Source organism: Eriocheir sinensis, unplaced genomic scaffold, assembly GCF_024679095.1.
Source record: "Eriocheir sinensis breed Jianghai 21 unplaced genomic scaffold, ASM2467909v1 Scaffold1169, whole genome shotgun sequence".
Taxonomy (NCBI): domain Eukaryota; kingdom Metazoa; phylum Arthropoda; class Malacostraca; order Decapoda; family Varunidae; genus Eriocheir; species Eriocheir sinensis.
Window position 1 is genome coordinate 86,843 of NW_026110484.1, and position 15,280 is coordinate 102,122.

Here is a 15,280-nt window from a genome sequence, read left to right on the forward strand (position 1 = left end):
GAGAGAAAAGAAAGGCCGCTAATCACTGCCCCTATATATATAAAAATAAAAGTATAGACAAGTGGCCCAAAATGTGATTGAGATATGAGAGTCTCCCTTCCACTATCGAATCAAGCTCAAACACAGATAGAATTCGACGTGTCTCATTATTTTTATGCCCGAAGCGATACGTCTGTCTGTCGCGAGGAATATCCGGGGCTGCGCGAGATGAGGTTATTTGTATTTTGATTATCCCCGTGTTGACATCTTCATTAGGAGGCAATTAAGTTTCAAGGTAATGCAGGTAGGAGGATTGCTTCTCGTTGTCATATTTGCGTCGTCAGAATTATAATGATTGTTTTTTTTTTTTTTTTTTTTTGGTTAGTGTTGAAAGTGTTATGTACCTGGAACTCTCTCTCTCTCTCTCTCTGTCTGTCTCTGTCTCTCTATCTATCTATTTATCTATCTGTGTATCTATATTTATCTATCTATCCATCTATATATCTATCTATCTTATCTATCTATCTATCTATCTATCTATCTTACACACACACACACACGCACACACACACACACACACACACACACACACACACACTCATGTCTACCAATGCGAACTTGAAAACCTCTCCTTCCTTTCGCACTTGAGGATTAATTGACCGTTCCCTTGCCCTCTGAAGCCTCCCCTTCCCTTCTCTTCCCTCTCCTCCCCTTCCCTTTCCTTCCCTTCTTCTCCATCCCTCCCCATAGCTTACAGTTTCATCCTCTCTCCTTCTGGTGTTTTATCTAATCTCTCTCTCTCTCTCTCTCTCTCTCTCTCTCTCTCTCTCTCTCTCTCTCTCTCTCTCTCTCTCTCTCTCTCTCTCTCTCTCTCTCTCTCTCTCTCTCTCTCTCTCTCTCTCTCTCTCTCTCTCTCTCTCTCTCTCTCTCTCTCTCTCTCTCTCTCTCTCTCTCTCTCTCTCTATCTATATCTCTCTCTGTCTCTCTCTCTCTCTCTCTCTCTCTCTCTCTCTCTCTCTCTCTCTCTCTCATTTTTTCCAATCATTATTCCTTTTATTTCTTCTCTCCAATCTCTTCTCCTTTCCTTCTCCTTTTCTTTCTCTCGCTTCCTATTTCTTTTCCTTCCTTTCCCTTTCATTTTCGTTCTTTCCACTCCCATCTCCTTTCTCTCTCCTTTTCTCTCATCTCCCTTAACCTTAATTCTACTTCAGGACCCCCCAATTCAATTCCTCCTCCTACCCACCCCTTCCCTTCCCTTCCCTTCTCTTCCCTTCCCTTCCCTTCCCTTCCCTTCCCTTCCCTTCCCTTCCTTTCACCTCCCCTTCCCTCACCTCTGCCATCTCATCCCCACATATCTTATATTCATCTTTTTTTCTCATTTCACCCCACGTCTAACATCGTTTCTCACCTCCCCTTCCTTCTCCCCTTCTCTCCCCTTCCTTTCCCTCCCCTTCCGTTCCCTTCCCTTCCCTTCCCTTCTCTTCCCTCCTTTTCCCCTTCCCTCCTCCTCCACTTTTATCCATTTTCTTCCTCTTAATTTTAACTCCCCTCACTTTCCCTCCTCCCTTCCCTCCCCTTCCCTTCCCTTCTCTCTTCTCCTCTCCCGTCCCCTCATCATCAAACTCGTCCTCCTCCTCCTCTTCACCTCATATCCCTTTATCTTTCTCCTCCTCCTCCTCCTCCTCCTCTTCCTCCTCCTCCTCTCCCCTCCTCCATTTTCCTATACCATCACCTTCCACCTCCTTTTATTTCTTCTCCCCTCACCTCACCCTCCCTCCCTTCCTCCCCTCCCGAAAATTTATCTCCTCGCGTATTAAGATAATGTATCCAACAGCTAGAATTACCTATAACTTTAATGTTTAACAGGTCATTAGCACAGGCAAGCGTGCCCCTTGCGTGGAAAAGAGCCAATGTTACCCCGAGCTTTAAAAAAGGGAGGTAAAAAACAAGCCAGTAATTATTGTCCTATCAGCCTTACGTCCGTCCTAATTAAACTATTCGAAAAAATAATCAGGGATAAAGTGATTACTTTCCTCGAAACAAATGATTTGATAACTGATAATCAGCACGGATTTCTTGCCTCACCAATTTATTAACTTTCTTCAATGACGTATACTCCACCTGGGACGCACGAGCCCAATATGACATTATTTACCTAGACTTCCAGAAAGCGTTCGATAAAGTTCCCCACGTTAGGATTATTTCAAAACTGCGTTCCCACGGTATAAGTGACCATCTGTACGCGTGGATTCATGACTGGCTCACAGATAGACAACAGCGTGTAGTTCTCAATGGTGAAGCATCTGATTGGCAACCCGTAACCAGGGGCGTGCCCCAAGGATCGGTCCTGGGGCCAACACTTCATATTTACGTGAACGATTTAGAGATTTATATCCTATCAAAAGTAGCCAAATTCGCCGACGACACCAAATTGGGAGGTACGGTAACGAACAGTAAAAATTGCGAGAATATTCAATCAGGCTTAACAAGACTTGCCGATTGAAGCAACAAGTGGCAAATGTGTTTCAACATAGATAAATGTAAAGTAATGCACGTAGGTGTAAAGAACCCTATCTTTAAATATCAGATTCAAGAACATGAGCTCAGCGAAGTAAAACAAGAAAAAGATCTTGGTGTTATTATCAGTAACACTCGTAAAATGAGCGATCAATGTACAGCGGCGAGTAAAAAAGCCAATATTATGTTCGGCTTAATTTCAAGAAACTTTGATTATAAATCACCCGAACTTATGAAGAGATTATATTCAGCATTTGTAAGACCACACCTAGAATACGCCGTCCAGTTCTGGTCACCGAATTATATCAAAGATCAAGGTTTGCTAGAAAAGATACAGCGACGAGCAACCAAAAAAATTCTAGCGTTACGTAACTTGCCGTATGACGAGCGTTTAAAGCGTTTAGATATGTTTTCCTTAAAAAAGCGAAGGGTAAGAGGGGACTTAATCAAAGTGTTCAAAATCCTTCATAGATTCGAAAACATTAACCCAGAAAGTCTATTTCAGAGACCCCAACACAGCAACACGCAGCAACGGTATGAAGTCAAAGAGAAACAGATGTAACACATTGGCGCGCAGAAGTTATTTCAATAATAGAGTCGTCGATCACTGGAATAGACTCCCGCCGTCAGTAGTTAGCTCACAGAGTATCAATAGCTTCAAGTCTTCATTAGATAACTACTTCAGGGATGAAAGATTTTACTGGCCCTTTTCATTTGTTTCAGGCAAACTGCAGCACGGCTCCAACCTGAAGACTTTGTGTTAATAATTTTCCCCACAGCTTAGGTCACCAGTAGCGTAAGTTAAGGGTAGTAATTTCCTCTTCTTTCTCTCATACTGTAAAATTTCCATGTCCCTTTCTTCCTTAAAGGCACATGATATTCTCTTCTAACTATTTCCTGCCCACACGTTGCCGGAGGGAGAGGTGGGTGGGGAGGAGCCTTCATCTAGTCTATCCTGTCCTACCACACGTAGATTACTAGTACTAGCGGTTGTAGACAGACACCCCTCGCCTTAGACCGCCAGGTCTTCTGGTGTCTGTTCTTCCTATGTAACCCTATGTATTCCTCTCCTCTCCTCTCTCCTTCCCTTCCCTTCCCTTTCCTTTTCTTCCCTTCCCTTCCCCTCCCTTCCCTTCCCTTCCCTCCCTTCTTACTTCACCTCCTCTCCTCTCATCTCTCCTTCATTGTCTTCTTACTCCACCTCCCCTCGTCTTCCTCCTCCTCCTCCTACCAACCACCTCTACTCCCCCTCCTCTCCCCTCCCCTCCTCTAACGTCCCCTCCTTCCCCTCAGACGGACCCTCGGAGGCGGAGGTGCGGGACGGCGGGAAGAGCCCACACGGAGGCGAGGACGAGGACGAGGAGGGGAGCGACGACCCTATTCTCGGCGCACTCGAGATTCCGTCCGTCCTCGCCGCGGCCCTCGGAGCAGGATGCGGCCTAATCCTCCTCGGCCTCCTCCTCATCCTCCTCTTGATCTTCCGCGGCAGGAGAAGAAGGAGGAGGGAAGGACAGGCTCATCAGACGACCCCTTCCCCCTCCTCCTCGTCCTCCTCCCTCGCCCCCGGCCGCTGCCTGTCGCTAAGGGGCAAAGGGGAGTCCAAGGGCAGAGCGGCCGCCAGCAGAGCCACGCCCAGCAGGAGTGAGAGCACGGCAGCCATGTTGAGTCCAGGCCACGGAGACACCTGCTTGGAGAGGGACATGCAGGTACGAGGAGGAGGAGGAGGAGGAGGAGGACTAGGTGGTGGTGGTGGTTAGTGGTGGAAGTGGAGATTTGGAGAAAAAAGAGGCGGAGGAGGAGGAGGAGGAGGAGGAGGAGGAAGAAAAAAGAGAAAGAGGAATAAGTGGTAATGAAGGAGAAAAAGGAGGAGGAGGAAAGAGGCTTATGCTGTAATTGCCTGAAGGAGAGAGAGAGAGAGAGAGAGAGAGAGAGAGAGAGAGAGAGAGAGAGAGAGAGAGAGAGAGAGAGAGAGAGAGAGAGAGAGAGAGAGAGAGAGAGAGAGAGAGAGAGAGAGAGAGAGAGAGAGAGAGAGAGAGAGAGAGAGAGAATGATGGATGGTGGGGACGGAAGGGTAACAGCAAGCAATTAATCAACATTCCCCTCAAACCTTCACCTCATCTTCCTTTTCCCTCCTCCTCCTCCTCTTCCTCTTCCTCTTCCTCTTCCTCTTCCTCTTCCTCTTCCTCCTCCTCCTCCTCCTCCTCCTCCTTTTACAACAACAACAACTACTGCAACTACTACTACTACTACTACTACTACTACAACCACTACCTCTACTACTACTACTACTACTACTACTACTACTACAATCATCATCATTACCAAACTCGTCCTCCTTCATTATAATCTTCTCATAACTTTCCTCCTCCTCCTCCTCCTCCTCCTCGCCCAAACAGGTTGACCCCGAGAGTGACCCCGAGCCTGACGTCATACCCCTGAGGGAGTCCAGTGGCAGCGTGGTGGGGATCGTGGGGGGCGGCCCGGCCACTGTGCTGCCCCCCGAGGGATACACCTGTCTGCCCCCCGCCTTCCGTGCCCCCCAGGTAACTAACCAGATTGTCCAGTTGCTTAATTAATATGATAACCTATCCTGTAATGAAATCAGTCTGGGATGTTGGTTGGATGGGGGTTAGTCAGTCAGTCAGTCAGTCAGTCAGTTTGGATTACACTTAGTCCGTCAGTCAATCAGTTATCCATTGTCGGTTAGTCAGTCTGTCAGGTTTGAATGCATTTACTCAATCCCTCAATCAATCAGTCATCCTGCCAATCGATCAATCAGTCAGTCAGTCAGTTTGGAATTCAATTAATCAGTCAAACAGTCAGTCAGTCAGTCGGGGATGTTAATCGATCAGGCAGTCAATTAGGAACGTTGTCAGTCACTCAGTCAGTCAGCTGGGGATGTTAGTCGATCGGTCAGTCAAACGTTATCAGTCAGTCAGTTAATCAGTTGGGGATGTTAGTCAATCAGTCAGTTAATCAGGGATGTTGCAAGTGAATCAGTCAGTCAATCAGTAAGTCAGTCAATCAGCCCTGTTAGCAGCGTATCAGCTACCCAAGGAAACAGTCAGCGAGTCATTCAATCACCCAGTCAGTCAAACTTCAAATTAGTCAGTCAGGCATTCAGTCAGGGTTGTTGTTAGTCAGTCAGTCAGTTAGTCAGTCAGTCAGTCAGTTAGTCGGGGGGCTTCGTGGTGCAGTGGTTAGCACATTCGGCTCACAACCGAGAGAGCCCGGGTTCGATTCCCGGGCGGAGTGGAAAAACTTGGGCGGCTTTTCCGATACCCTACGCCCCTGTCCACCCAGCAGTGAATGGGTACCAGGTATTGATCAGGCTGTGTCCCGTCTCCTGGGGTCTGTTCCCTTCTCCTATAATTCTTTCCCCTTCTGTCTCTCTCCTGCATATGACCACAGAAGTTGCGCCGACTAATCGAAACTTTCCAGTCAGTCAGTCAGTCATTCAGTCAGGGTTGTTGTTAGTCAGTCAGTCAGTTAGTCAGTCAGTCAGTTAGTCAGTCAGTCATTCAGTCATGTTAGTGCATCAGACACCCAAGAAAACAGTCAGTGAGTTATTCAATCACTCAATCAGTCAAACATCAGTCAATTTACCAGGTATACGTACAGTCAGTCACCGTGTTCAGTCAGTTCGTTAATGAGTCGCTCCGCCAATCAGCGCCTCACTCCATCAATGACATAATGGCTCGTCGGACCAATCAACGCACGCCGAGCAGCGAAGTAATTTTTCCAGCTGACCGGCCAGACGAACTCGATCAAATTTTCTCATTAAACCAGAACAGGAAAAGAGATTAGAAATTGACCCTCCAACAAATCACTTTACCTGCACATTTTCTGGTAGCAAGACCTTTGACGCTGTGAGAGAAAAAGAAAGGAAAGGAAAAACGGGGAAAAGACAGAACGCAGATTATTTTCCTCTTTAGAATCATATTATCATAGTGGCAAGAGAGAGATTAGAAATTGAGCCTCCAACAAATCACTTTACCTGCACATTTTCTGGTAGCAAGACCTTTGACGCTGTGAGAGAAAAAGAAAGGAAAGGAAAAACAGGGAAGAGGCAGAACGCAGATTATTTCCCTCTTTAGAATCATATTATCACAGTGGCAAGATCTTTGAGAATTTGAGGAAAGAAAGAACAGGAAAAATTAAATGGGGGAAAAAATACATAGCAGTTGATTCTCTTAGCAAAAAAGTTTTCTATCAGCAATATTTACGAAACACTGAGGGGAAAACGGAGAACTAGAAGAGGGGAAAAAATGAAAAGATGCGACATAATGACAATAATGTGGAATACACTTTATAATGAATCCTAAAGCAGAAGGTTGGTTTTTTTTTTTTTTTTTTTTTTTTTTTTTTGGTGTGTGTGTGTGTGTGTGTGTGTGTGTGTGTGTGTGTGTGTGTTTTCCATTAGGTCTGGTGTAACTTTGTGTTCAGAATTATGCTCGGTCGGGAGAAATAGTTATAAAGTTATTGACCACTGAAGTGTTTTCCTGATAGTTTTGAGGTATTTTCTTCATGTCTTTCACTAATGCCCAACAAGTTATCCCTCCTCCTCCTTCAGTGTCTGGCGGACTTCACATACACTGGCGTGGATCCCTTAGCCTCCAGTCACGCCCCAGTGCTGCCTCAAGGGGCGTACTATCCCGGGGAACATCTTTTGCAACACTCAGGCTACCTCCACGACCCCCTGCAGGGCTCCATATCCCCCAGGAGGTCCCCAGCGCCCCCTCCGCCCCTCTATCAAGACTTCGAACCGCTGGAGCCGCGTCTGCCGCCCCCCGATGACTTCCTCGACCCCGACAGAAGGAGGGCGAGCGGCGGCAGCAGACAGGGGAGCCACGAGGACCCCGACACGCCGAGCACGCCACTGCTTAGAAGGGGCGAGAGTTGTGTCTGATGCCAACCCGAGGATGAGCCATTGGAATAGATGTGGGTGTAGGTTCTTCCTGCCTGTGTGTATGTGGGTGTGGGTGTGTGGGTGTATTTTAGGGTGAGAGAGCCCCTCCCCCCTCCCATCGGTAAGACAACAGACGCCACAGTGAAATGTCCCTTTTTCTTCGGTGTGTATGTGTGTGTTTAAAGTTAAGTGAAGGATCTACCGTTCAAGTCGAAGAAAACGAAGGTGTTCCCAGAGTTGGTGTTCGTAAAGTTAAATGTCCAAACCCAGAGTGAGTTTCGTTTGTGCCAAAGACTTAAGTGGTGGAGAGAGAGAGAGAGAGAGAGAGAGAGAGAGAGAGAGAGAGAGAGAGAGAGAGAGAGAGAGATCATTGTCACGTTCGGTAATGTATTGTAAAGATAATAAGTCTGGTTACCTGGAAAACACGACGACGAAAACAACGAGGAGGAGACCAGAAGGAAAGAGAAGGAGGAGGAGGAGGAGACAGAGACGACGAGGCGTGTGGGACAAACTAACAAAAACTAATACAAATCATCTAACTTGTTTTTACACATTTCCATAATCCACATTTTTGCCTGTAAACCCATTTCGTAGGTGAATAAAACGATACCTTTGCCTTCCTCGACCTGATTAACCATACCTGCCCGCCTCTTCTTCCAGGTGACGCAACCCAGATAAGATAGACGGACAGGGAGACAGACAGGAAGAAAACACGTATCCAAGAAAGGAGACAGACGAAGAGAGATATAATTACGGACAGACAAAAAGGAAACACGAACGGAAGGAAGGAGAGACAGGAGGAGATAGAGGAAGAGAGAGATAAGTGAGTGAGTGACAGTATCTCTCACACACACACACACACACACACAAACAGACACTTCCAGCCATAAACTTTCGTCTTCCTCAATGGTTTGGCGCCACAAGTTCATTCTCGCTCTCTAATTGGTTGATAACTTGGGCTTCCTGGCTGTAATTGGTTCCTCCCCCCCCACCCCCTCCTGTTCCCACCGCACTCCTTCCTCCGTTTCCCCTCCCCTCCACTCCACCCTCCACTCCCCAACGCTCAAGGTGACAGTTGGAGCATCTCTCTCTCTCTCTCTCTCTCTCTCTCTCTCTCTCTCTCTCTCTCTCTCTCTCTCTCTCTCTCTCTCACACACACACACACACACACACACACACACACACAAACACTAGTTAGATTGTAGAATAACTTTATTAACTGGTTGGTTTTTAATATGTAACATTGCACACACGTAGAGTAAATTCACACACACACACACACACACACACACACACACACACACACGTTGGTATTACACAATCGCACGTAGATATTCGCCTACTAACAGTGCTTTTACTAACATCAACCATTACTACTAACACTTACGGGAATGGAAAACTGGATGATGAAATATGAAGAAAAAAATATATATATAAAACTGAAACCATTTGAAACTGACTGATTCTCAAGGACGTGTCAAATGGTTATTTCCACGTAGTTGTTGAATGTATTTTGTATGATGTATTGAATCCGTGAACTGGCAGGGAAGATTTTGAAATTTCGCGTTGGGAGTGTGTAAAGTTCTCTCCGTTTTCTTACGCCTTGCCAACGAGAGAATGTAACGTACTCCTGCATGGGTAACGCTTGCAATTGAGGTAAGTCTTCGTTAAAGGTCCCCCAATGAGAAAACAAACTAATTTCTGGCATATTATGTTGTGTTTGTTGATAACCTGATAACTCCTTATTTGCTAGCGACAGGTATAGATTTTTAACACCAACACCTCGCTTTTGGACGCTCTTCTGAACTCTTTATTCATAGGGGCAGTGTTTAGCGGGCATATTTTCCATTGTTGTTTTGATATTTTACCCTTGAGGTGCTTCCTTTGCTGTAAAAAAAGAATGGAGCTCGTGAGTAAACACTGCCTCTGCCACGCGCGACACTAAGTCTTCACCGTTGCGTTAGTCATTTCTTTCGTTTGACTTTGCGAGTAGTATTAAACCCACCAGATGTCACGGGATGCTGGTGAGTACATAGTCAGAAGTAAACAACGGTCAGAGGATGTGAATTTTGTGAGTGAACTTTAAGGAGAAAATACCGTAATGCATGAGGTGTGTGTGTGTGTGTGTGTGTGTGTGTGTGTGTGTGTGTGTGTGTGTGTGTGTGTGTGTGTGTGTTTTGCTACTGGACGCCGTGAGAGTATAATGAAATACACACACGGTCATGTTTTCCTACAAAGATAAATAATGAAAAGAGGAAAGTTTAGCAGACCTGAGCGGTGTGTTTCAGAGAGAGAGAGAGAGAGAGAGAGAGAGAGATTGCCTACTCATTTCAGGGTAGACTATGATGTTTTTATTTCATAGCCAGTCCGTATTAGGTGAAACTGTAGTTTAGCCTCACCACCTCAAATTACCATACACAACTTCATATTATGGGCGGAAATACGTAATCTATAAAGGCGCACACAGAACCTAACCTAAACTAGCCTGACCAAACTTAACATCATGCCAGTGTCGCCGATGTATGGAGACAGTCGAGGCGGCAGCTTGAGTCTGGGATCCAGCTGTTACATTAGGTTGTTAGGTTTGTAAAGGTTAGCTTAGTTTCCAACCATCTGCGCCTTCACTTCACGGTTAAAGGGCATGTATTTTCGACCTCTAACCATAATATGAAGGCTTATACGGTATTTTGGGTGGCGGAGCTAAACTTCACATTTATTGCAACTGGAAAAACAATTACGAAGGTGCTAGAGTGAATTTCTCGCATAAACTGCAGTGAAGAGCTTGCGCTGAGTTGTGACTCGTGAAAGACAAAGAACAAACACCGTGGCGTGGACCGACTGTTCAGCGTCTTGGCTCCCGCGTCTATTCATAAACGAAGAGGATCTCGCCCTAACCTAACAAATACTACCCAGCCGCGCTTTAAATAGTAACCAGTCGCCAAAAAGAGCAGCCTGTTGCCTCTAAAATAGTAAACCGGTGTCACAAAATGGTAAGATGTCGGCGCCATGGATGGTAATCTATCGCCGCTAAGGAAAGAAACGTCGTTGAAATAGTAAGTCATCTTCAAATTCGCTCCACACCTTTCGAATCGGTTTTATTGCGACAACAATCATCTCCGAGTGAAAAAAAAAAAAGCATGTATCCAGAACTGAAAAGGTCAGTGAAATAAATAGCTCAGGTCTGCTAAATAAATAAATAAATAAATAAAACATCCCTAAGAAATAAAAGTACAAATTAAATGTTGACTATGTATATAGAAATGAAAACTGTATTTGATTTCGAGTAGTTCTGTTTCCCTCGTATAATTGGCTGCTTCGTGGCAATCAGTTTGTTATATATGTCAATTTTTTGTATTTGTTGAGGCACATCTGACATTGTTTTCATTATTATTATTGTTGGTATATCCAGAATTGCACCCTTTACTTTATGGAATTTAATTCGCTCTTCATAACCCAAAATTACTTATTTCTGAGATTTTATCACCTATATAAGCGGCGATAAGTTACTATCCTGAGCGGCGACGAGCTACTAATCATTAGGGTACAGTGGCGTGGTAGCACAATTTTGATAACAATAGGAGACCTCCCGTTGGGTTCATGAGCCTTCTAATGATTCAGGCTAGAGAAGGCATAGAAAACAGAAGTTGATGAGAAGGAAGTTGGAGGAATCATCAAGACGCTTCTTAGGGTCGTCACATCAAGTGCGGTCTGGCCCAGGGACATTTTTCGTCTCCTCCCCAGCCAGATGGGAACTCCGAGGCAGGTTGATTATTCATTACCGTAAAGTTGATATGAGTATTTAAGGAAATGGTGTGTGTAACGTGCATGGAGTTTGGTGTGGAAAGTAAGATTATTCGTCCTTTAGAGAGTACCCGAGGTCTTGGATGAGTTTGCAGCACTCACGCACCCCTCATATAAGAACATAAGAACATAAGAACATAAGAACGTAAGGAGTCTGCAAGAGACCGGTTGGCCTATACAAGGCACTAACTGAGACTGGCTTATGCCCGTTGCGGCGGGTATCTGCCTACCTACTCCCAGTGTGTTATTATTATTACTATTATCGTTATTATTATCATTATCATTATTGTTATTATTATTATTATTATTATTATTATTATTATTATTATTATTATTATTATTATTATTATTATTATTATTATTATTATTATTATTATTATTATTATTATTATACTTCTAAAGTTTGTTATTATTTTATCATTTATTACTATTATTATTATTATTATTATTATTATTATTATTATTATTATTATTATTATTATTATTATTATTATTATTATATACTTCTAAAGTTTGTTATTATTTTATCATTTATTACTATTATTATTATTATTATTATTATTATTATTATTATTATTATTATTATTATTATCATTATTATTACCGAGCATGAATCAGCCTTTCTGTCATTGATTTTACATTTATTCCCTTTATGTTCTCTTTACTTTATGGAGCTGCTCAGTCTTCCCAGAGCGTGGCTGCCCCGAGGAACTAGTTTGCCTCCTTTTTCTGCTCGGTTTTTGTATCACTTGGCCGCAGGGACAGACAGAGGCCGCGATATATAGGCCGTATGTTCCCTCGCTTTCCGGAGTCTGTCTGTACAGGATTTGTCGGATGGCGGCGACCAGACCCCAATTATACGACAAACTCAATTATGTGGTCCCTCAGTGGTGGCGGTGGCGTGGTGGCGCTGTGACTCCCACGCTGGGGTCTCTGCTAGTGCCAGGCTTCCTCTGATGATAGATTGTATAGACGCCCTCGGACACAGTATAAGCCTTGGCAGCCTTGTGACGTATGTAGCCCTTTACACTTTATCCATAAGAGGCTTTAACGCTATTTGCTGCATCATCTCAAGCTTAGGAACTCCTGGCGGGTCCCCATCCTTGAGAGCGTAAATCACCCCATTCTCTTACAACTTTCAGCCTTTCTCTTTTTTATCTCTCTATCTCCTCCATCACCTTCATCAGTCCTTAATTAATAACTTTCCTACTCCCCCATCTTTTCTCCCATCGCCTCCAACCCCCTCCATCTCCCCTTTTTATCCTCCCACTCCCCCATCCTTTCTCCCATCGCCTCCAACCCCCTCCATCTCCCCTTCTTATCCTCCCACTCCCCCATCCTTTCTCCCATCACCTCCAACCCCCTCCATCTCCCCTTGTCATCCTCCCACTCCCCTTCCTTTCTCCCATCACCTCCAACCCCCTCCATCTCCCCTTCTTATCCTCCCACTCCCCCATCCTTTCTCCCATCGCCTCCAACCCCCTCCATCTCCCCTTGTCATCCTCCCACTCCCCTTCCTTTCTCCCATCACCTCCAACCCCCGCCATCTCCCCTTCTTATCCTCCCACTCCCCCATCCTTTCTCCCATCACCTCCAACCCCCTCCATCTCCCCTTCTTATCCTCCCACTCCCCTATCCTTTCTCCCATCGCCTCCAACCCCCTCCATCTCCCATTGTAATCCTCCCACTCCCCCATCCTTTCTCCCATCGCCTCCAACCCCCTCCATCTCCCCTTCTTATCCTCCCACTCCCCTTCCTTTCTCCCATCACCTCCAACCCCCTCCATCTCCCCTTCTTATCCTCCCACTCCCCTATCCTTTCTCCCATCGCCTCCAACCCCCTCCATCTCCCATTCTTATCCTCCCACTCCCCTTCCTTTCTCCCATCGCCTCCAACCCCTCCATCTCCCTTGTCATCCTCCCACTCCCCTTCCTTTCTCCCATCGCCTCCAACCCCCTCCATCTCCCATTCTTATCCTCCCACTCCCCCATCCTTTCTCCCATCACCTCCAACCCCCTCCATCTCCCCTTGTCATCCTCCCACTCCCCTTCCTTTCTCCCATCACCTCCAACCCCCTCCGTCTCCCCTTCTTATCCTCCCACTCCCCTTCCTTTCTCCCATCACCTCCAACCCCCTCCATCTCCCCATAGTACCCTCAACAATTTGTCCCATCCTCCTCCTCATCACCCCACTAGCATCCTAATCTTAGAAGCTACTGTCGGGTCTCCATCCTTGAAGATAACTGTGTTGGGGCGAGGCAGGGACGCTCGGAGTACTGTTATGGCTCCTGAGGGGTGATGGTGGCGCTCTGGTGCTCTTTACATCTGCATTTTTTTCACAGAGAGGGAGGCAGCTCAAGGGCAAAAAAACAACAACGCTGGACACTGTTCCGAACAAACCAAAAAGAACGAGAGGCTGAAAGAGAGGTCAATATCGGGTGGCAAACATGCATATTTATTTTACCTTACCTTACTGAGGTCTAATAATACTTTCGTCTCCTGATGCTTATTCTCCGGGAAGTAAAGGCATTATATTTTGCTTTTTAATGACTGATGATACAACACTTATGGACCAATAACATGTCATTGGTTTAGATACCCATTTGCATCATATCAGTCCTGGTCTTTAAAGAGGAATGATGTTTTATTTTCTGCTTCTTTAGTATTGATAATTTTGTCCTTTTGTTCTTATGGGGTTCATTTTTACACTTCATATTTCTCCCTCAAGCAAGGACGGTGATGTACTGTGCTATCAATAGTTTTCATCTCTGACCTTAGCAGCGGTAACGGTGAACACATACATATCTGCAACCCCTAATCTACCATGCTGCTGTTTAACAAGAAGGAGATAAAGACTTTTGAGGCTTTTTATTTTTATTTTTTTTACAACAAAGGAGACAGCTCAAGGGCACAAAAAAGGAAACAATAATAAAAAAAAAGGCCCGCTACTTGCTGCTCCTACAAAAAAAAAAAGAATCAAAAGAGGTGGCCGAAAGAGAGGTCAATTTCGGGAGGAGAGGTGTCCTGATAAGGTATTGGCAGGCAGCGCTCTGTTGTTCCGTGTAGGGTAACGATCGATGCGGGTTTCTTGGCGTCCGGATAACCAGGAACACCTCCAGCTTTATGCACTTACGCCTGAGTCTGCACACGTGGCATTAGTCTTCATTAATATTGTGACTGGTACCTATTTTTTTTTTGGATCGTTTTTCAGTGTGGTTAGTTTGGTGTTTTTTGTTTGTTTTTTTAGATGCCTTCTTACGACTGAGTACTTAACTGTGATAATCCAACACTTCTAACTAACTTCGCCAGAGGTTTTAAACGTCGTATTAGTCGTTTGTTAATAATACTGTGACGGATTTGTCTTTTTTGTCCCGTTTTTCAGAATGTGGTTAGTTGGTTTTGTTTTGTTTTATATTATTTCTTTCGACTCGGTTTATAATATGCCGACTTAGACGTAAATATCCAACACTTCTAACTAACTCCGTCCTTTACGACCGAGTTTGTAAAATGCCGACTTAACCGTGAAAATCCAACACATCTAACTAACTCCGTCCTTTACGATCGAGTTTGTAAAATGCCGACTTAGACGTAAATATCCAACACTTCTAACTAACTCCGTCCTTTACGACCGAGTTTGTAAAATGCCGACTTAACCGTGAACATCCAACACTTCTAACTAGCTCCGTCCTTTACGACCGAGTTTGTAAAATGCCGACTTAACCGTGAACATCCAACACTCCCAACTAACTCCGTCCCAGAAATTAAATGGAGAAGCCATAAAACTATACTAAAGTAACGTTTGAAATAATCATCGTTCATCTGGCCTTGGCATAAATCCTGGTCACTTGCTCGCATCTCGCTCTGTCATACCTGCCTGTCCTTCATCCTCACCTCCGCCGCTCTCCTTGGCGTGGTCACTCGGCGCCCTAGGAAGCCCCTAAAACACCTATCTTGTGCCCAATACACCGGACGAAAAACTTGTTCCCCGATAGTTCATGGGGCGTAAGGGACGAGCTGTAGGTGGAGGTGGCGGGGAGGGGGAGCGGAGTGGCGGAGTGCATCATGGTATCTTTTT

General features: G+C 45.1%; 1 protein-coding gene across 1 annotated transcript in view; it reads left to right on the forward strand.

Annotated features, from left to right (window-relative positions):
• Positions 1–8,015, forward strand: part of LOC126989431 (nephrin-like) — a 31,982-nt gene extending 23,967 nt beyond the window's left edge. The window contains exons 13-15 of the mRNA XM_050848028.1: positions 3,790–4,202; positions 4,893–5,039; positions 7,070–8,015. Coding sequence (XP_050703985.1) covers positions 3,790–4,202; positions 4,893–5,039; positions 7,070–7,405 — 896 coding nt within the window. The 3' untranslated portion in view covers positions 7,406–8,015. The remainder of the gene's footprint in view (positions 1–3,789; positions 4,203–4,892; positions 5,040–7,069) is intronic.
• The last annotated feature ends 7,265 nt before the right edge of the window (positions 8,016–15,280 follow it).